Raw genomic sequence first — 22,694 nt, 5'->3', positions numbered from 1 at the left:
GCCCAACATTCTTGATCTCTTCCTTATCTTTAATCCCTCTGCTTATGCTGTTACCCTATCATCTCCATTGGGCTCCTCCAATAACAATCTCATTTCTGCATCTTGTCCTATTTCTCCAATCCATCCTTAGAATCCTCATATGCGGAGGTGCCTCTGGAGCTTTGCCTATGCCAGTTGAGGACAACCTGAGGAGGTATTATTATGATTTTCCCTGGAATGGTTACTGTTTCCGTGTCAGAGGCCCATCTCTTTGTGCTGAACACATAGCAGAGGTGATAGTGTCTGGCATGGAGGGGTACATTTCTCATTCTTTTTCTCAACCTAAATTTTCTAAACCTTGGTTTAACACAGCCTGTTCTCGTGCTATACATGATAGAGAGGTTGCCTACAAAAGGTACTTGAGCCTTCCATCTCCCGAATCTCATGCACTTTATATTTCTGCTCGGAATCATGCCAAGTCTGTTCTTCAACTTGCCAAACACTACTTCATAAATAGAAAATGACAAAATCTTTCAAATTCTAACTCCCATTGTGACTTCTAGCATCTAGCCAAAAACATCTCCAATAACTTTACTTCTTCATCTTTCCCTCCTTTATTTCATCCTGATGGCACCACTGCCATCTCATCTCTCTCTAAAGCTGAACTCTTCTCTCAAACCTTTACTAACAACTCCACCTTGGATGATTTTCTGACTATTTCATGTTTTCAATCAAAATTCTTTGTAATGATGTTTTCCATGCCCTCGCTGGCCTAAACCCTCGGAAGGCTTATGGACCTGATGGGGTCCCTCCTATTGTTCTCAAAAACTGTGCTTCCGTGCTTGCACCTTGCCTGGCCAAACTCTTTCAACTATGTCTATCGACTTCTACCTTTCCTTCTTGCTGGAAGTTTGCCTACATTCAGCCTGTTCCTAAAAAGGGTGACCATTCTAATCCCTCAAACTACCGTCCTATAGCTTTAATCTCTTGCTTGTCTAAAGTTTTTAATCTATCCTCAATAGGAAGATTCTTAAACATCTGTCACTTCACAATCTTCTATCTGATCGCCAGTATGGCTTCCATCAAGGTCGCTCTACTGGTGATCTTCTGGCTTTCCTTACTGAGTCTTGGTCATCCTCTTTTAGAGATTTCGGTGAAACTTTTGCTGTCGCGTTAGACATATCAAAAGCTTTTGATAGAGTCTGGCACAAAGCTTTGATTTCAAAACTGCCCTCCTACAGTTTCTATCCTTCTCCCTGCAACTTTATCTCAAGTTTCCTTTCTAACCATTCTATTGCAACTGTGGTAGACAGCCACTGTTCTTCTCCTAAATCTATTAACAGTGGTGTTCTTCAGGGTTCTGTCCTATCGCCCAATCTCTTTCTATTATTTATTAATGACCTTATTAACCAAACTTCTTGCCTATCCATTCCTACGCTGATAATACCATCCTGCATCTTTCCATGTCTATTCAGAGACGTCCGACCCTTCAGGAAGTCAACAGATCATGTAGGGACCCCACAGAATGCCTGACTTCTGATCTTCTAAGATTTCTGATTGGAGCAGAGAAAATTTAGCAATTTTCAATGCCTCAAAAACTGAATTCCTTCATCTATCAGCTCGACACAATCTTCCAGACAACTATCCCCTCTTCTTCAATGAAACTCAACTGTCTCCCCTCTTCCACAATCTGTTCTTTATTCATAATCCTAACTGGAAACTTCACATCTCATGTCTTGCTAAAACAGCCTCTATGAAGTTAGGCGTTCTGCGGTGTCTCCGCTAGTTTTTCTCCCCATTCCAACTGCTAACTCTGTACAAGGGCCTTATCCGTCCTTGTATGGAATATTTTTCGCATGTTTGTGGGGGTTCAACTCATACAGCTTTATTAGATAAGGTGGAATCAAAAGCTTATCATCTCATCAACTCCCCTCCTCTGACTAACTGTCTTCAGCCTCTTTCTCACCAACGAAATGCTGCATTTCTTTCTATCTTTTATTGCTATTTTCATGCTAACTGCTCTATTGATCTTGCTAACTGCATGCCTCCCCTCCTCCTGCAGCCTTGCTCCACAAGGCTTTCTTGCTCCTCTCATCCCTATTCTGTCCAACTCTCTATTACAAGAGTTAACCAATATTCTCAATCATTCATACCTTTCACTGGTAAACTCTGGAACTCCCTGCCTGCTTCTGTATTTCCATCTTCCTATGAATTAACTTCTTTTAAGAGAGAGGTGTCGAGACATTTGTCCCTGAATTCTGACTAATTCTTTTGATTCTTTCATGGAGACTACAATTCAAGTGGGCCTTTTTCTTCTAATCCTTATTTCTTTGCCCTTGATAGTTCTCCCTCTTCCATAAAAAAAAAAAAAAAAAAAAAAAAAAAAAAATATATATATATATATATATATATATATATATATATATATATATATATATATATATATATATATATATATATATATATATATATATATATATATATATATATATATATATATATATATATATACACACACACACACACACATATATATTCAATCGGTTGTTCAGTTTTGCAGCAGAGTCTATATACAGATTCAATTGTTTGTTCAGTTTTGCAGCAGAGTCTATATATAGATTCAATTGCTTGTTCAGTTTTGTGGCAGAGTCTATATATAGATGTCAATTAGTAATATCCATTTGCGGGGAAACTATATATAGACGTATGGATGAAAGTCAGTAGAGTCTATGTAAAGACAATTTCTTTATTTGGTAGTTCACTCATCTGCCCTGCTGCCAGGAAGGGAGGGGTTAATAGGATGAGTAGAAATGTGAAAGCCAAAGAGTCTGAGAGTATGGGCGATCATCATTTCACTTTGTCTTAATGTCACATGATTCCTCAACCTGCCCTTTCTGCCTGGCAATCAAGGAATCAGAGGGTCTAAAGTACAGACAGGAAACCTTTTTGAGTTCAAAATCTCTGACACAAAATTTTTCCACATGCCAACCAAAATTTCCCAAGTATTTAAAGAACTTTTTAAATTATCATTTTTTTCTAAATATTACTTCTCTGAGGATCCAAGTTTTTTGGACAAAACTGACCATAACATTTCAAATGCAATTTTGACAGCTAAACAGTCATACCAGATCAAAACATGTATTTAAGCTTATGTAGCATTTTTCCTGAACTTTTAAAAAATGAATATTTTGTATCAGTTACCTCACTACATTGCATTTAGGACACCCCAAAAAGAATATATGAAAATTCTCTTCTGACCCCTTTATGCCCCACTCAACTACCATAAATACATATAGCACATGTGCCAAGGTTCACCCACCCCTGGTCAAGAGAAAGAAGAACTGCCAACATATGAATGTAGAAATGAGAAGCTTCAAGTGCAGGCATGTGAGGTAGTACATAGAAAAGAAAATAAGTTGCTATGCAATACTGATGTTAGAGAATTACAGCAATACTTTAATAAAGATTTACATACACAAACCATTTGACTCTTAATAACTGTCTACATACCCTCCTCTCTCTCTCTCTCTCTCTCTCTCTCTCTCCTACTTTGCTGTCCTTTATTTCTACTATCATCATCATAGTTCTAGTCAGGTCACCTCTTGAGGAACAAAAGGAATAAGGCCTACCCATATTCTTAACCCTGAAAATGAAACCCTGAGAGTGTGAGTAAGTGAGTTTACTTTTGATAACTACTGGACTTAGCAAGGAAATGTTAGATTTTGCTATCAAAAATATAATTTCATTAATATAGTTCTCAGACTGACAATAATATCCATGTTAATAGCATCAGATTTTCATTTACTTTTTTTTTTTTTCACTTACCGTCTCCCAATTCCTTAGTAACTCTGGCTTGGTACCGCTTGCCATCAGCTGACCAACGTGCCAGTACCCGATCACCAACATTATAAGGACTATTCTTTTTCTCTCTTCTGAAATAAAATAAAAAGAGCAAGAATATTCTTCAAAATATTCTCAATGACTTATGCTTTTACACATGTAGCCAAAAGTGATTCATCATCATTAGCAGCTTCTTGAAAGGTTCCATACATGCTTGCATGAGTCAGTATTATTCACTTAATGGTGGCTTATTAGTCTGTATACTCTCTAGTTCAGTGATTCTCAAACTGTGTGCTATGACTCAGGAGTGTGCCATGACTATCCTCGTGGATAAGTAAACACTACACTGGCTGTAAAGTTGGTGTGCCATCAAAGCTAAAGATATATCATAAGACCCCCATACATGCATTCCCCCTTTGCTGATTGTTTTACTTATGCTTAAACAGAGATTACCAGTAATTCTTCCAATGCACTCATCTCTTACTTTTTACACTACACTACATACATACTACACCAAACAATCTTCTTCTATACTGAGTAAAGAAATTAAGTAGACAAAAAATATTTTTAAGTATCAATTTTGATAAGAAATATAAATAATGCTAGGAGCTATACTTTGTGAAAGCAGCAGAGGAATATGTCTTCATGTGGTGGTAGATTGAGGAAGAAAGCACAAGTCAGTCTTGGTTGTGAGCCATTTTAGATCAACAATTATTCATAATCAGAGGATGAAGGTCAGGAAAGAACAAGGCCAGGCTCATTAGAGTTGAATTGTTAGCAAAGGTCTCATAAGAGCTCAGTTCTGGAGATAGATTCAATAATGAGAAAAGAAAAGGAGAAAAAAAAAAAAAAAAAAAAAGATGAAATTGATAAGGGAAAAGTTAGGAACAATATGATTAGAGATATTTTTGGCTAGGATCTAGAAGTCATAAGATCTGATAACATTCTGACACTTCTTATTTGAACAAATAAATAAATAAATGAAAAAAAAAATAAATAAATAAATACATAAAAATGCTAAGGTATAGATCTAGCATGGATTTGGATACAAGTATAAAGGGCATAAGTTTCAGAGAAAAGGGTAATATATATATATATATATATATATATATATATATATATATATATATATATATATATATATATATATATATATATATATTTTTTTTTTCTTTTTTTTCCATGGTAGAGGGAAAGCTGGCCAAGAGCAACAAAAAATATAATGAAAAAGGACTTGATTGCCAGTTCCCTAAATAGTAGAGTTGGCCTAAAGTCTAGGACAAATGTCTTGAAACCTCACTCTTAAAAGAAGTTAAGTTGTAGGAAGATGGAAATACAGAAACAGGCAGGGAGTTCTAAAGTTTGCCAGAGAAAAGTATAACTCTAGCAATAGAGAGTTGGACAGAATAGCGGTAAGAGGAAGAAGAAAGCCTTGTGCAGGGAGGCTGTAGGAGGAGGGGAGGCATGCAGTTAGCAAGATCAGTAGAGCAGTTAGTATGAAAATAGCAATAAAATATAACAAAGGATGAAACATTCCAGTGGTGAGAAAGAGGCTGAAGACAGTCAGTCAAAGGAGGGGAGTTCATGAGACGAAAAGCTTTTGATTTCATCCTATCAAATAAAACTGAGTGGAAGCCCTTCCCCAAATATGCAAAGAGTACTCCATACAAAGGTTAAGGCCCTTATACAATTAGCAGTTGGAGGGGTGAGAAAAACTGGCAGAGAAACCTCAGAACGCCTAACTTCATAGAAGCTGTTTTGGCAAGAGATGAGATGTGAGGTTTCCAGTTTAGATTATGAGTAAAGGACAGATAGAGGATATTCAGTGTAGAAGATGGGGACAATTGAGTGTCATTCAAGAGGGGATAGTTGTGTTGAGGTTGTGTCGAGTTGATAGACAAATGAATTGAGTTATTGAGACATTGAAAACTACAAAGTTTTTTCTGACATAATCAGAAATCTAAGAAACATCAGAAGTCAGACATTATGTGGCATCCCTGTGTAATCTGTTGACTTCCTAAAGGGTTGATCATCTCTGAAAAAACGTGGAAAAGTGTAAGGTGGTATCATCAGCGTAGAAGTGGATAAGGCAAGAAGTTAAGATTATTAATGAATAATAGAAAGAGAGTGGGTGACAATACAGAACATGAGGAACACCAATGTTAATAGATTTAGGAGAAGAACAGTGGTCGTCTACCACAGCAACAATAGAATGGTCGGAAAGGAAACTTGAGATAAAGTTGCTGAGAGAAAGATAGAAACTGTAGGAGAGCAGTTTTGAAATTAGAGCTTTATGCCACACTCTGTCAAAAGCTTTTGATATGTCTGATGTGTCAGCAAAAGTTTTGCTGAAATTTCTAAAAGAAGATGACCAAGACTCAGTAAGGAAAGCCAGATCACCAGTAGAGTGGCCTTGACAGAAGCCATACTAGCGATCAGATAGAAGATTGTGAAGTGACACATGTTTGGGAATCTTCCTTTTGAGAATAAATAAAAAAAAAAAATTTAGATAAGCAAGAGATTAAAGCTATAGGACAGTAGCCTGACGTATTAGAATGGTCACCGTTTTTAGGAACATGCTGAATGTAAGCAAACTTCCACCATGAAGGAAAGGTAGAAGTCAATAGTTGAAAGAGTTTGGCCAGCCAAGGTGCAAGCATGGAAGCACAGTTTTTGAGAATGATAGGAGAGACCCTATCAGGTCCATGAGTCTTCAAAGGTTTAGGCCAGCGAGGGCAAGGAAAACATCATGAAGAATCTTAATTAAAAGCATGAAATAGTCAGAAGGAGCAAGAGAGGGAGGGACAAGCTCAGATTCATCCAAGGTGGAGTTGTTAGCAAAGATATGAGAAAAGACTTCAGCTTTAGAGACAGATGAGATGGCAGTGGTGCCATCAAGATGAAATAAAGAAGGTAAAGATGAAGAAGTGAAGTTATTGGAGATGTTTTTGGCCAGATGCCAGAAGTTTCAAGAGGAGTTGGAGTTTGAAAGATTTTGACACTTTCTATTTATGAAGTAGTGTTTGGCAAGTTGGCATGATGCCCAGCATAAGTAAAAAGTGCAAGAGATTTTGGTGATGGAAGGCTCCAGTACCTTTTGTGGGTAACCTCTCTATCAAGTATAACAAGAACAGTCTGTGTTAAACCAAGGTTTAGAAGGTTTAGCATGAGAAAAATAATGAAGAATGTAAGCCTCCATGCCAGACACTATCACCTCTGTTATGCGTTCAGCATGCAGAGATGGGTCTCCGACATGGAAACAGTAATCATTCCAGGAATATCAGCATAATACCTCAGGTCGCCCCAACTGGCAGAGGCAAAATGCCACAGGCATCTCTGCTTTGGGGGATCCTGAGAAGAGATTGGAGAAATAGGACAAGATACAGATGAGATCGTGATTGGAGGAGCTCAACAGAGAAGATAGCAGCATATGCAGAAGGATTAGAGATAAGGAAAAGGCAAGAATGTTAGGCATATCTGCAAAACAATCAGGAATATGAGTAGAGTGTTGCACCAGTTGCTCTACTTAAGTCATGGAAGATAGCAAAGTTGAAAGTTAGTTCACCAGGATGGTCAATGAAGGGAAAGGAAAGCCAAAGCTGGTGGTGAACATTGAAATCTCCAAGGATGGAGATCTCCGCAAAAGAATAGAGGGATAGAATGTGCTCCATTTTGGAAGTAAAAAATTCAAAGAATTTACTATAGACAGAGGAGTTAGGGGAGAGATAGACAGCATAGACAAATTTAGTTAGAGAGTGACTATTGAGTCAAAGCCACATGGTGGAAAACTCGGAAGATTCAAGAGCATCGGCAAGAGAGCAAGTCAAGTCGTTGCGCACATGGATGCAACATCCAGCTTTGGAACAAAAATAAGGATAGAGAAAGTAGGAGGGAACAGAAATGGGGATACTGAAAGTAGCCTCAGACAGCTGTATTTTGGTAGAGAAAAAATGAGATTTAGTAGAGGAGAGGTGGTGTTCTACATACTGAAAATTAGATCTAAGACTGCGAATGTTGCAAGAGTTAATGAAGAAAAATTTGAGGGAGGTGTCAAGACATTTGGGTCATAACTGAGAGAGTAGTCTGACCTGGAAACATTTATGGGAAAAACTGAATGGTATCATCTCAGGTGTCCTTATATAGAATAAGTGTAATGCTAGAAGTTCTTCCTCTTTAATAATGAGCTAAGAGGCAGCACAAAAGTAACAGGACAAGCTACATAAACGGAACTGTAAATAAAAGACTGCATCAAAGAAAACAGCTTCAAAGGATAAGTCTTAAGATTGCATAAAACCTTACCTCTGGGAGGTACGAGACAGACTTCGAATCCTTGTTGAATCCATTTTAAGCCATTCATCAAATCTGTTTGACCAACGTTCGTAATGAACAAGAATATCCAACTCTCCCCAGTCTACCTCCACAATCTTGCACTGGTACCTAAAAGTAGTCAAAATAAGTACAGACAAAAAGTACTTTCTACAAATATAAAAATCACATATTACATTAACTCTGCATCTAATTATTGTGCTATAATGGATAAAATTATACATATCTAAAGTAGATAAGACATTTACATTCTTTTCTTCTTTTGTTTCCTTTAGTTGGATTTTAACTCTAATTTCAACCATCTTCAAAATTCATCTTCTCTATTCATAATGTAAAACAAACTTTAAAATCTTTAAAATCAATCTTCAATTACAATACAAAATTAACTTTCCATTATAATTCATCTCACTTTAAATCACAAGGTAACAAGTTTCGTGCCTTTGAGCCAAGTAAAAACAGCATAAGATTCTTAACAAATCAAACAAAAGAAAACTTACCAATTATTATCCCTAGAGTCCAGCACTTCCAGTCTTGCACCAGGAACAAAGTCAATGCCAGGCTTGTATACATGAAGCTGGCGAGCCATGGCACTTGCTTGTAAGATATCTGCTTTGCTCACCATAATGTCTGACTTACTTGTAACCTGCAACCCAGAAAGGACCTACCAGAGTCATTATAAGGTACTGCATGTTTTTTTCAGGATACATAATCTAAGCTTGAAATACTAGCTAAAAATCTTTCATATGAAATCAAAGAACAAAAAATATATTTGGAAAACATGTATAAGCAAGGAAAGTCATTCAGTTAGAAATTTGAATGGTGCACAATATCAAGGGAGATCTTTTCTGGCATAGTATTCAGGAAGTGTCTGTTCTAGCACCAGTCATGTCTGCAATATGTATAAACAATATGGCAAAGGAGACAACTAGCTATATGAGATTGTTTGCAGATGATGCCAAACTAATGAGAAAAGTTAAAAATTATAAGATGATGAAGTACTACAATAAGATATCAAGATAGAATTTGGGAATACAGGTGTAGATGATAAATGAATTTTAATTTTAGAAAGTGCAAAAGATAGAGTATGGGAAAAGCAAATATAGCTATGAATGAGAATTAGATGGGAATTACTACTGAGTGATATTTTTTTCATAGCTTATTACCAGAGAAACATATACATACACAAAATAAAGGAAGGAAACTCTGAAAATGTTAGAATGAAAATGGAATTTACTTATTTCCAAGAAGAAATTAAGGGAAAGATAGGTATCACAATGACATATGCAAGCTTTTTGAATACAGAACATTACTGTAGTCACTTTAAATAAAATATTATTGGCCTTCACCATCTGTTGGTTCAATATTCACAGATTGACATATTTGTGAATTGTTCAAAAAAAGGAAATGTATTTGAAATAGATTCTTAACAGGTAGCAACTAATTCAGCAGAACTTACATCACCTCACTATGCCCTGACATCCATTGTTTCTTTGTAGTATAATGCATTTTACAGGAGCAGGGTTCTGATCTCTCCTCTTTTCTGCTTAAGTGCAGTGCCTTGCTGTAGGTCTAGTATTAGTCTCAGTGTTGTGAGCTCTGTGTCATGTATTTTTTTAACGCTACTTGTCTCTGTGGACCACAACTATGAGTGGAGCAGACCAGAGGATTGTACTGTGTTTGTGCTAGGCTACAGCTTTCTTGTTTTGCAATTAGATAAATACATGCGCACATGAACATACACATGTACACGCATACATACATGCATGCCCACATACACGTGTGCCACCACACCGACAAGACGTTGCAGAGCAGCTCCAAGGGAAAGCACTTCAGGAGGCGTTGGAGCCTGACCTAGATGTATGTACTGAGGAGGTAGGGGACCATAGGTTCCCTGTCTCTAAAATAAATAAGATTGGATACCGTGTGGAACGGAAAAAATGGAGAGAGAGAGGCGGAGCTAGGTGGAGTGGCCAAGCATACGGGACCAAAACAAACACCATGTTCTGAAAACCTGAGGTTTATCTAAAAACCTGTTGGACTAAGGAGATTGAGTGATGATAATATGGACAAGGACTTTTCTGGATGTAGAGAGGAAAGAGGCAATGTGAGGAGGCTGATAACTGTGGAAATACAGATAAGTTACATGAAGGAGGTGATGTCAAGTTTGATGGAAAAACAAGACAAATTAATAAAAGAAAACATGGAACTAAAAGTGAGATTAGAGGAATGTGAGAAAGTAAGGGAAATAAATCAAGAGATGAAGGAGGAGATGCAGGAGATAAAGATACAAAACGATATACTAAAAGCTACATGTTAAGACTATGAAGACTCCTTAAGGAGCCTATGAAAAAAAAGTGCAGGATGGGAAAGACATGAGAATGGAATGGACGGAAGCAAACTGGAGGAATTACGAAATGCATGAAAACAGGAACAGGAAGAGGAAAAAGTTAAAATTTCACAGGCAGCAAGGAGGCAAATTCAGGAAATGACAAAGGACACTATTATACAAGTACTTAAGGAAAAAGAAGATCAAGTGAGAGATATTGTGGATAAGAGGAAATGTTTCTTAATTTTGGGGATGAAGAAAAAAAGGCAAGCAAGTTCATGAGAGAATGTGAGGAGAGAGAATTGACCAAAACTATTCTCAAACAGGTCCAGGACAGCACACAGGAGTTGGAACAAGAGGTGGAGGAAGTGATCAGGTTGGGAAGACTTAGTGAAGGGGATAAGAGACCAATGAAAGTGAGAATGAGATCGCAGGTGGCGGTGGAGGAAATTATGATAAGAAAAGGGAAGCTGGCCGATGATACTGAATCTAAGGATAAATGGATAAAAAGAGATATAAACCTGAAAGGGAGGGAGAAAGAGAAAGTGTCAAGAAATGAAGCTACGGAAAAAAACCGCAAAAAAAGGACAGAGATCGAGAAAAAGAATTTCTACTGGAGAATTCTATATATAAGACTAAAGAAGTGGCACGAGTATCTACAGAAGAAGGAGGAGGCAAGAAATTAAGAGTAACTTATACTAACATAGATGAGTTGCTATCCAGCGTGATGGAGGTTCGAGAATATTTGAAAGAAAGAAGACCAGATATAATGTGCATCATAGAAACAAAACTAAAAGAGGAGATCCATGTTAGCTTTAAAAAAGAGGGATATAATAGCTGGAGAAGAGACAGGAAGGAAAAAGGGGGAGGAGGAGTGCTAATAATGGTTCGTGATAATATATGTGTGGAGGAAGTGCAACATGGTGATAGTATGGTGTAAGTAATGGGAGTAAGAATTAAAACAGAGGAATTGAGAAAAAGGAAAAATCATAGCTATGTTTGTGCCACCTAAGACAAATACATGGGGAACTGAGGAACATAAGAATATGCAAAGAGAGGTGATTAAATGCCTGGATAATATGATGAAAAGAGATGGAAGAGTACTATTAGTAGGAGACTTTAAATGTAAAAGAATAAACTGGAAAGAGATGGAAGTAATGGGTAATGCTGGACAATGTAGTGAGGAAGTATTACAGTTGACTAGGTTAAATACAATGGATCAGTAGGTGGAAGAGTCAATAAGGTACAGGGGGAAAGAAAAACCATTGTTGCTTGACCTAGTATTCACAAAGAAGCCAGAGTCTCCACCCAGCATACAATACCTTACTACAATGGGAAGAAGTGATCATGTGACATTAGAGTTGGAAATGCAGGAAGAGGATGACTACAAAAACGAGAAATTAAATTATGCAAGAGCAGATCTTGAAAAATTAAGAATTTTTTTTGCTGATATTGAATGGAGGAACATTATGAACAGAAGGACAAGGGAAATATGAAATATTCCTACAGAAATATAATGAAGGAGTAAAGAAATATGTACCTATCTATAGAGTTAAGAAAAAGCACACATGCTTGGTACAATGCCAGATGTACAGAAGCTAAAAAGGCAAAAGATAAAGCTCAGAAGAAACTCAAAAAGCAGAGAAATGACAATAACACACAGCAGTATAAGGAAGCAAGAAATTAATATATTAAAGTAAGGAAGGAGGAAGAAAGAAATTTTGAGAAAGATGTGGTGCATAAAAAAGTGACGATGAGCCTAAGCTTTTCTACAAATTTATAAATGGTAAGATGAAGAACAAGGAAACAATAGAAAAAATAATTAAAGGAGGAAAGACATACCAAACAGCAAAGGAAATGAGTGAAATAATGAATGAAGCTTCAAAACTGTATTCACTGAAGGACTTAGTAGAACCAAATAGGACATTGTATTGCCGAGGATTGCAGGAAATTATAGTGCACAAAGAAGATATTAGAAGATTATTAGATAATTTGGATGTCAGAAAAGCAATGGGGCTGGATGGTGTATCGGATAAATGGAGACATGAAGACATGGAGACATGAGCCCCACTCGAACCCTGTACAATACAACTAGGTAAATACACACACACACACACACTCTCAGATAAAAATATATTATTGAGCATCACAGCTTCGACAGTCTTAAACATGCTAAAAATCAATATGCTAAAAGATGGGTCATACCAATTTCTATATTTCTATCATAAATTAGAAGCTGAATTCATTCATAAACTTGTGAATTCATTCTAAGATGGATTATGAAAAGGAAAGTTCACTTGTTACATTACCACTATTTTGCAAAGATCATGTTGAGCACATTCCTTACAAAGCATTGTAACTTACTTTATCTGTTGATGGAGAAAATCCCAGAAACTCTTCTTCATCATCTGATGATTTGTCTTCTTTTGCTTCTCCACTTTTACCTGCTTCGCTCTTCTCATTTTTTAAAGGAGCTGCAAACATACATACAAAAATGTACTATTTGATAAGAAAATGTATGTATGAAAGTATTAATACAAGCCAAGTGCTCAAAAGGCAAGAGGGGAATGTCAGGAAAGAATCTTCACCTGTAGTCATCCCTTGGGAGGATGCTCCCAAAAGGTAAGAAGAATCAGAAATAAATTGATAAGACCAAGGTGTATGTATAAGAGATTTGAATATGGAATAGGTACAACTACATCTTGTGTAAATGGATTATCTAATAGGAGCAAACAAAGTGAAAAGATTGAAAGGTACGAAAAGTAGCAAAGTGAAAAGATAGATAGGTATGAAAAGTTTTGAAAAGATGAGAAAACATTAGAAATTATCTTTTTATGTAAGAGGGACCTCTAGCAAAGGACATCACAGAAAAAGAATAAATCCCCATTGAGATTCAAATGGATTATCCAAAATTGGAGGACAGGTGATTCAAAACTATTCTCTCAAAAGGATTCAAGTCATAGGAAATGCAATACAAGAGATGAAATAATGAGAATACTGGTTAACACTTGCATTAAAGAGATAGGCACAATAGGAGTGCGGTTAGGTTGTGGGAGGAAGGGTTATTGAGACCAAAAGAGTGGTTAGCACAACAATAGCAGAAGATAGGAGATGCAATACAAAAGCAATGGGAGGCTGAATACAGTTAGAAGAGAGAGGATGATAAAACTAAATATTTCTTATGTCACCATGTTGAAAAAAGCAGTGCGAGTGGAACCCTCCCATAAATGTGGAGCATACTTTATAAATGATTAGATAAGGTTCCTGTACAAAATCAGCAGCAAAGGGGAAGAAGGATGCACGGAGGAGAATAGGAGAGAAAAACAAGCAAAGGTGGCTATGAATGCCTAACTTATGAGAAGTTGTTATAACATGAGATGAGATGTGGTTTCCAGTTTAGATTATTACTAAAGGACAAATTGAAGATCTTCAGCATAGAAGAGATGAATGGTTGAGAATCATGGAAGAGGGCATGATTACCTGAATGATTATCAAGTTGATAAACAAAAGAATAGGATTATTAAGGCATCGAACAACACTAAGTTTGCCCTTCCTAATCTGAAATTTCAGAAAAATTTGGTGTTCTATAGTTTTCCTATATGAATTGTTTAATTTCTGAAGGGTTGGATGTCTAAGTAAAGATGTAGAAAAATGCTGAGTGGTATTATTAGTGTACACGTGGTTAAGACAATAAGTTTGACTTAGGTCACCGATAAACAGAAAGTGAATGACAGAATAATCCTAAGAAACAATAATGTTAATGGAGAGTGACTGCCAACCACAGAAGCAATAGAATAGTCAAAATGGGAACTACAAATGAAGTAAGAGAAATCTGAGTTAAAGCCTTGTGCCAGTTTCTACCAAAAACTTTTGATATGTCTAAGGAAACAGGAAAACCAGATCAACAGTATATGGTTACAAACTGGCAATCAGATAAGACAGAAAATTAATGCAATAGGTTGGTAGTGTTTGAGATTAGAGCAGTCACCCTTTTTCTAACAAGCAGAATGTAGGCAAAAATCAGCAGACATTAGAAAGATAAATAAAATGGGTTCCACATTAACAAAATGTTTAGACTATGTAGAAATTTAATAATGACCTATTTTGAGAAGAAACTTGGCAATCACATAATGAATTAAAAACTGTAAAAACTTCCCTTACACATTCCATTGCAACTGCATGCCACCCATGCAAATCAATGCTCACACACCCATCCACTAAATATAAACAGCAGCTGGTGCTATATGAACTGTTCTCATCAAATTACAATACATCTCCATCCCATGATAGTAGTAACAATGCAGGTTATGGATAAAGACATAGACAAGATACAACGAATGCAAAGGAGGAAAGTATACGCTACATTCATTCCTTTTTGATTACTGTAGCTAGTAGTACCATATCTCTATATGTAAATGAATACCATAAGAGAATATTTTGGCATTTCATTATAAGTATTGTGTGTGCACACATAACATGTCACAAAATGTGGAAAAAGGAAGGGGAAATTGTCTTAACTTGTTTATTGTTGTGATTCTGCTGTAAAACTTTGTCAAAAGGAAGCCAAAATATATATATTTTTTTTTTTCAAATATCTCATTTTTATCTTTTATTTATTTTAACACAGGGAGGGAACATTCTGGTGACTAGCAGTTTTTTTTTTTTTTTTATGAGAAAGCTTTTATTATTATGACACAACGCATTGCAAAAAAGCCTCCATTATCAGTGAGCAATGTGTATTACTTGCATCCAAGGGAAGGTTTTGAGATTTTGCAACCACATTGGACAGAACAATACCTTATGACATGGTGAGGATTCTAGAGCCAATATCACAGTGGCCAAGGAGTACTATTTGTTATGTTTTGACATTAAAGACTAGAGGATGTGCTACAACTGGTTTTTAATTGATGACAGGTTTTCTTTGAAAACAAAATTATACTTTCTGATAATTTTTCAAATGGTTTTCTCAAGGAAAAAATTACTATTTTCCTTAATTTCAAATAAACTGGTCAACAGATGTCCAACTGGAATTAAGTTTGTTATTGTAGGGCCCACTGAAAACACATAAACATAGGTAGAGATTGATAGAGATATAGCTATAGATAGATAAATAAATAAACAAATAAATAGATAGATAGATTGACAGACAGACAAATGGGTTCCAAAAATGGATATCTGTAAAGTTTCTTAACCCGTTCCTGGCGAGGATCTATGTACAGTAGACATTCTGAAATTGAGAATTTTTGTTGGATTGTCTATGTATAGATGTTTGTTCTGATTTTAGCACACGAAGTTGTAGCATGGTCTATATATAGATGATTCCTTACAAGTAACAATGTTCATAAAATAAATCATTATTTGGCAACTCAAATATCCTAACACTGGCCAACATTGCCTCTTAAGACCGGTCACTAGTTGTGCTTTGTCAGTGGTAGATGTGTTGCGCACGTAAGCTAATATTGGAAATATTTGTATTTTCTACTTTTCCTTATTAAGAGTCTATCATGTCAAGGAGAAAGAACTATACTGCATGCTAAAAGCATTGTCTAAAAATGAATAGGTATAAAACAAGTATGTGAAACATATAAAGAAAAGCGGAAATAAATTACATCCAGGTAACAAGTTCTAAATGTAAGTAACTCCAAACATTCTCATAAATATATTGACATACATTATCATCAACCAAACACAACTAACACCTAAATATAAATTTAATTGTTTGTTCAGTTTTGCAGTAGTCTATATATAGATGTCACTTGTTCAGTTTTGCAGCAGTCTATGTATAAACTCAATTGTTTGTTCAGTTTTGCAGCAGAGTCTATATATAGATGTCAATCTAGAATACCCATCTGTGGGGAAACTATATATATATATATATATATATATATATATATATATATATATATATATATATATATATATATATATATATATAGATGTATAGTTAAAAGTCAGTAGTCTATACATAGACCATTTTTTATTTGGTAGTACACTCACCTGCCCTACCACCAGGAAGGGGTTAATTTATAGTTTTGATTCATTTACCATTTCCTAATACTCCAACAGTCTATCCTTCTTTAACGCATCACTTTCAAAATACAACTCTATATCAAAATGTTATCTTTCCATTATTTGCACATTACTTAAGTCTCCTAGTAATGAAATGCAATGGCTTAGATCCTTGAACTTAATCAATTGTTACGTATCCAAGCCTCCTTCGAATACTTCCATCCTCTATAAAAAAAAAAACATAATAGGGGGGGGGGGGGATTTGGTTCTAAATAAGTACATCCACTCATAATAAACCCATCATTGATTGAAGCAGCTTTTAAAAAGGCACTGGCTTTCTATGCTATTCTGAGTTTCACGTTTACATTAATCCCTCCATCCACAGCGCTACAAAACTAAAACTAAATACATATATAAACCCATTAACTTCCTAAATCAATTTACCATTCATAATTATTGCATAATTATATTCCCTTTCCATATGCTCTTTTGATATAATCTTATATTCATCCACTCCCAATTTTCTTCTTTCACATATATGTTAAACCTCTACCAACCATTCACCCTCTGTAAATGAAGATTCTACACCATTTTGTTATGCCCATCTCTTAGGGGGAAAACTAAGTAATGGAAACAGCATATTTGTGTGTGTGTGTGTGTGATATAAATAAATAAATAAATATATATATATATATATATATATATATATATATATATATATATATATATATATATATATATATATATATGGAAATAATACCTTACTACTTACCTTTTGTTTACTTATTATCAAAGATCTTGCAAGTGAAACCTCAATCACAACAAATAAATAAATAAAAATAAACAATTAAGTAAATAAATAAATAATGATAGTATTTATAATCATATTAATAAGAACAATAAGATCCTTCAGATTTTGCATTGTTTTTCAGTTGTGAAAGGATGTTTGGCATTTGACAAAGATCCAGCCACAACAAACAGAAGCTGAGGTAGAATTGACGAGGTTTCACCTTGCTGCCAAATCTTGGCTGATTTACCACCCTAAGGAATAATAAAACACATTTGGGTAAAGCTTTGTGGTTATATTTCTTTAAACCAGCTCTTTGTTCATGTGCAATTTTACAAGTGACATTTCTTTCATGAGTATATTACTACCATGGAACCAGAACTAAAAATATAGCCATGACCCTAAAGAGTGAAACCTTGTTAACTCAAGCTCAGTTCCATAAAAACTGATATAAACAGAATAGAAGGGAAGATTTACAAAAGAAAAGTACAAGACTTTACTACGCTTGGATCAACTATTATGAAGTCCAGTTCATATAAGGGGGCAACTGTACAAGTTTGAACTCAGACTTTGTAGCTACAGGTGATAGTTCCTCTCACCATCGTCCCGATGCTAAAACAGATAGACATCAAAGTCCATCAAGTCGCTTAGACTGAAATCAAGATCTGGAATGTCCACACTATTATCAAACGTACTTCCTGTAAATGACTGCTTTCTGGGACGTCCCCGTTGCCTTTTGGCAGGAGGAGGACCTGTGGGATCATCAGTGGTGGTTGTTTCTGATTGACACACCAAGCTGGAGGAGGTGCTCCCAGAAGAGGTTAGTCGGAGGTTGGCATCTACCTCCATGCTGCCCACGCTATCAAGGTCACCTAGGGCTTCCTCCAAGGCCTCCTCCAAATCCAAAATAGGCTCCAACCGTTCTTCTTCTTCACAGTCAACTGGACAACCACTAGACAGGCTGCAAAGCAAAGAGTTTGCACAACATGATCCTGACAAGTTTTCTTCATTTAATGCAAGTTTTCAGATTAATAGGAAGTTATCATTGCAACTTTTTAGTATTTTAATTTTTCTTTCAAGTTTCACAAAAGTGTGAGCATATTTACAACTTGCATCCCACTAAAGGGCATCTGAAATACACATACTTCAGACCAACCAGCTTGCTTTTGAAGGAAACCTATGGAGGAATTTTGCTGATACAATAATACTACCTCCAAACCACTGAGCTAAAGTCCTTAGCTTCAACTATTTACAATAATCTTGAAATCTTAAAATAAAATAAGTTGAACAAGATACCATCTTGGTCATCAACATACACTTTACAAAACAAAACACATATCAATATATTAAGTCTCAAGAAAACTATCTTCTTTAAGATAACATAGCATGAGCAACAAAATCTGATTTTTTTTTTTTTTGTGGTGAAAAATCTCCAAGCTTATCATTTAGCAGCAGCATATCCAAAAATCTATAGCTGTAAGAAATGCAAAATAACATTCAAATTTTATCACCACATGCTCACCATACTGTTGGCTCTCTGTCAAACCAAAATCAGCTGAGATACAAGCTTGATCATTGGTATTGGCTTAAGCCATTTTCTTGCCTGCTCTGATAATGCCTAAACTATAAGTAAATACATGTAATTTTGTATATCCTACCATCCAATTGATTCTAACCTACAAAGATCATAACTCACAGCACAACATGAAGACCAAAGTTGTGGCACCTAGCCATGCATTATGGTCTGAAAATCAACTCATTTGGCTTTTCTATCCAAAATAGACAGCAATTACTTATAAGTTCAAATTTTCAAAACTCACATAAATTGAAGCAAGAGTTTATCAAGTCTAGTTGTGGCCACTATAACGCTTCATTAACTCAGAAATTAACAAGGTCAGCAAAAAGAGCAAACGTACATCTACATGAATGAGGTTTGGGAACGTGCAATGGGTATTGGGTTGATGTCGAGTTAGATGTCAAAGGTTCAAACTAGTGATGGATCAGTCGACAATGAGATGAAGCGACCCACAAGTTCACTAGCCCCGTGGTCGCCACTTCCACAAGCGGCTACAGCCAAGATTCCTGAAATTGGGAATTGTGGCATAGGTATGGTTGGATGAATAGGAAAACTGCCATGAATCTGAAGTGCTCCAACAATGTCACATGTGAGGAGCTGCAATATTAGCTCTTGGCACTTGAGTGTCTGCTTTCATTTCTTGCAACTTATGGAACACAGAAGACCTTGAGCTCAAGACAGCTGCAAACTTCATCAAGGGCTATCTAATTACTTCGGTATAGCTTCCTCACTTGAGAACAATAAGCTACCTTTGTGAGGTCAGTAGAGCTCAAAGCTGTGATTTCACTAAAGCTACCATTGAATCTAATGCAATGCAAATCAGAGCAGTGCTTAGCATAACTTAACAATATTACACATGAAGCATTGCAAACTCTCCTCTTTCTCAATACAAATTTGCTATGGTTCAAGTGTAACTTACTAGTTAGGTAGGCTTGCTTCCTCTAACATTTGATTAAGCCAAGATTTCTTGGAATTTCAAGTATTTTTATCTTTATAAGTCCTTACAGTTAGAAACAGAGCAAGTCTCCCAGAATATCAAAGTAAAATGATTAAGTGATTACATACCTCGGAGAGATTGGTGAGGGTGGCAGGTACGTGTACTGATCGACGGAGTTATTGAGTGAACCCAGCTGATCAAAGGTGGTGGAGAGATCAGGAGAACTCAGGTGCTCTGGTGTGTCAACATGGTCTGGAGAGTCCAGCTGAATCACCTCAGCTTCCTTTTCGTGCAACTGCTGCTGTTGCTGCTGTTGTAGATGTTGTTGCAATTGCAGTTTCAACTGTTGTTGCTGCTGGTACTGTTGCTGGTGAAGCTGAAGGTGGTGGAAGGGTGACTGTCCCAACTGGACATGAGACTCGGTGTGGTCCAGACGACTCTTAGTCTTGCATGTGCCACTAGAGACTCGCTGTTTGTTTACAATGTAACGGACGGGTTTTCGCACAGTTGTACGGTTTTGAGTCTTTTTGTACAAACGCCGTGGTTCTTCATGCAATTTCTGAAAATGACAAAACAATACATGTATATTAATAAAAGATTGATATATTGATAAGTATTTACAGCTAACACCATCATGAACACACACATGCACACTAACTACAGGTCAGTCTCTGAAACTGCTGTAGTAGGAACACTATGTGAAAGATAGTAATAAACTGAGAGGTTAAATAGTTTGAAATAACGAGTAGCATGTCAGATAAGATTTTAATTTTGAAATGCCTAAAATCTACAATGAGGAGAGGAGAGGAGAGGAGAGGAGAGGAGAGGAGAGGAGAGAAGAGAAGAGAAGAGAAGAGAAGAGGAGAGGAGAGAGACAGAGTTGAAAAGAATAAAGTAAGATGCAACCAAAAGATAGTACATGAACTGAGAGATTAATTAATTACAATGTAACTCTCAACTTTGGAAAAGATATGAAAGGTAACATGGTGGCACTATAAAGAATACTGAGTGGGATAAAAACCTGGATAGGGAAGATCTGCTTGTGTTGAATGAAAAAAAAAATAAATAAATAAATAAAAAAAAAATAAATAAAAAAAATAAATAAATATATATATATATATATATATATATATATATATATATATATATATATATAAATAAAAGTGACCACCTGTAGAGATATAAAGAAATGTAGTATCCCTCCTTGAGGCATAGAAGCATGGAATCGACTGGATGGATTGGTGAGATGGTCTGTGCCAAGAACATTCATGACAAAGGAAAACTTGGACATGAAGAGCCATGGAGACAGGACAGTACGAGCTTAGTTCCCATCTCCTCTCCGGTATGTCGTAACTGTTCAAGCTTAGTTCCTCTCCTGAGTGTCAACTAAGTAAAAATAGGCAAATACAAGAACAGTGTTAATCAACTCTCTTATACTTACTTTCCCTGGTTCATGATTATGTTCATGGCATATTTCTTTAACAACTAGGGCTTGACCATCGATGGATGTTGACAGTCGGACCTTAAATGGGCAACCTCCGGCTGATGTCCTGTTGAGAGAGAGAGAGAGAGAGAGAGAGAGAGAGAGAGAGAGAGAGAGAGAGAGAGAGAGAGAGAGAGAGAGAGAGAGAGAAAATCCACTTCAGAAAACATTTGCATTTTCGTAAGCATTCCATGTCAAAATAAGTTTGATTTTTTTTTTAAACTAAGCTTACTATGAAGAAATCTTATTATTCAATTACTGTAAATTTTCATGTTGAAATGCAAATTTGAATACATTCACTTTCTTTTTTCTGATAAAAATTTTGTAAGTGAAAAAAAAAAAAAAAAAAAAAAAACTAATGCCCATAGGTAAGATTTCTTTTCTCTATGCCTTTTAACCATTCTTATGAAAATTTCTATGGAAATGGCAGCAACACAAGTCTTAACTCAATTCATTCCATTTTGTCCTCACGTATCAAATCCTCTCATTCTTCTCTAGATACCTTTATTTCATACACCTGTACCTCAAGATTCCCTTATTTTACAGGTCATTCTCTTCATCCCTTGCATCTACCATACTCATATACTCCTAAATCATCTCATTTTCTACCATTCTTTTTAAACAACCATAAGATGTTTAACACGGGTTTCTTGAAAAATGTCTTATTTCAAAACTTCAATTTTACAAAATATTATGTATGTCATTCACACGATTATTACTTCTAACATCCATTCTTTGCAAGGAACAACTTGAAATGCTTGAATCCTTGATCTAAGCCTTTCATTCCAAACTCACATAAATGGACCAACTACCTTGCAAACAGTAAAAAAAAAAAAAAAAAAAAAAAACTGCTTTGAAAATGACCTAACATAAGCACACAATGTTTTACTCCAGACCAAGATCCTCCTGAAAATAAAATTTTACACCTGAATACACTATTCACACTAAATATTTAGCATTATTAAAATATATTCAAACCAGAGAGGAAAAGGTATAGGCAGCTATAAATACCAGATAGCAAAGAAACTCAGTGATCTACTGAAGTGAAAATACAAATATATTTGTCTTAACATCTTTCATAACAAATTCACAAATTTAACTAAAAAGAAATCATACCCAGAGTAACTAAATTTCAAAAATTTTGGTTTATCAACTAACTATTGAAAACTAGAGATGCCTACTAATAAAATACATAAGAAATCCATTTGCAATACGCACTGATTGTGTATTTTTGTTTGGTCGGACGGTCTGCGCCCTCCAAAAACACAGGAGTAGGTCAGCTCGGCATATTTAAGGGCTGGGTTGAGGGACTTGCGGCGCGCCCTCTTAGCAGCAGCAACAACAGTTCTTGAATCCCTCACCCAAAGCTGAACCTGTTCAAGGTCTTGAAATTCCTCCAAACGGCTGCTTAACTCATCAAATGTATAAAAC

The 22,694-nt window shown here is 35.9% G+C and overlaps 1 protein-coding gene across 7 annotated transcripts in view; it reads right to left on the bottom strand.

The window, feature by feature from the left end:
- LOC123498953 overlaps positions 1 to 22,694 on the bottom strand; it is an 86,544-nt gene that overhangs the window by 59,964 nt on the left and 3,886 nt on the right. For 3 of the 7 annotated variants that reach the window (XM_045246551.1, XM_045246548.1, XM_045246553.1), the window contains exons 1-4: positions 12,836 to 13,176; positions 8,643 to 8,806; positions 8,119 to 8,256; positions 3,805 to 3,911 (exon numbers count right to left, since the gene is read on the bottom strand). In XM_045246551.1, the coding sequence (XP_045102486.1) occupies positions 3,805 to 3,911; positions 8,119 to 8,256; positions 8,643 to 8,806; positions 12,836 to 12,955 (529 nt within the window). In that variant the 5' untranslated portion in view covers positions 12,956 to 13,176. Of the gene's footprint in view, positions 1 to 3,804; positions 3,912 to 8,118; positions 8,257 to 8,642; positions 8,807 to 12,835; positions 13,177 to 17,962; positions 18,229 to 19,908; positions 20,340 to 21,221; positions 21,331 to 22,481 lie in introns of those variants that run through there. The other 4 variants (XM_045246549.1, XM_045246550.1, XM_045246546.1 and 1 more) reach the window with 3 other exon arrangements.

Source organism: Portunus trituberculatus, chromosome 48 (genome assembly GCF_017591435.1).
Source record: "Portunus trituberculatus isolate SZX2019 chromosome 48, ASM1759143v1, whole genome shotgun sequence".
NCBI classification, from domain to species: Eukaryota; Metazoa; Arthropoda; class Malacostraca; order Decapoda; family Portunidae; genus Portunus; species Portunus trituberculatus.
Note: the sequence above shows the minus strand (reverse complement) of the source record. Positions and strands in the feature narration are given on the sequence as shown.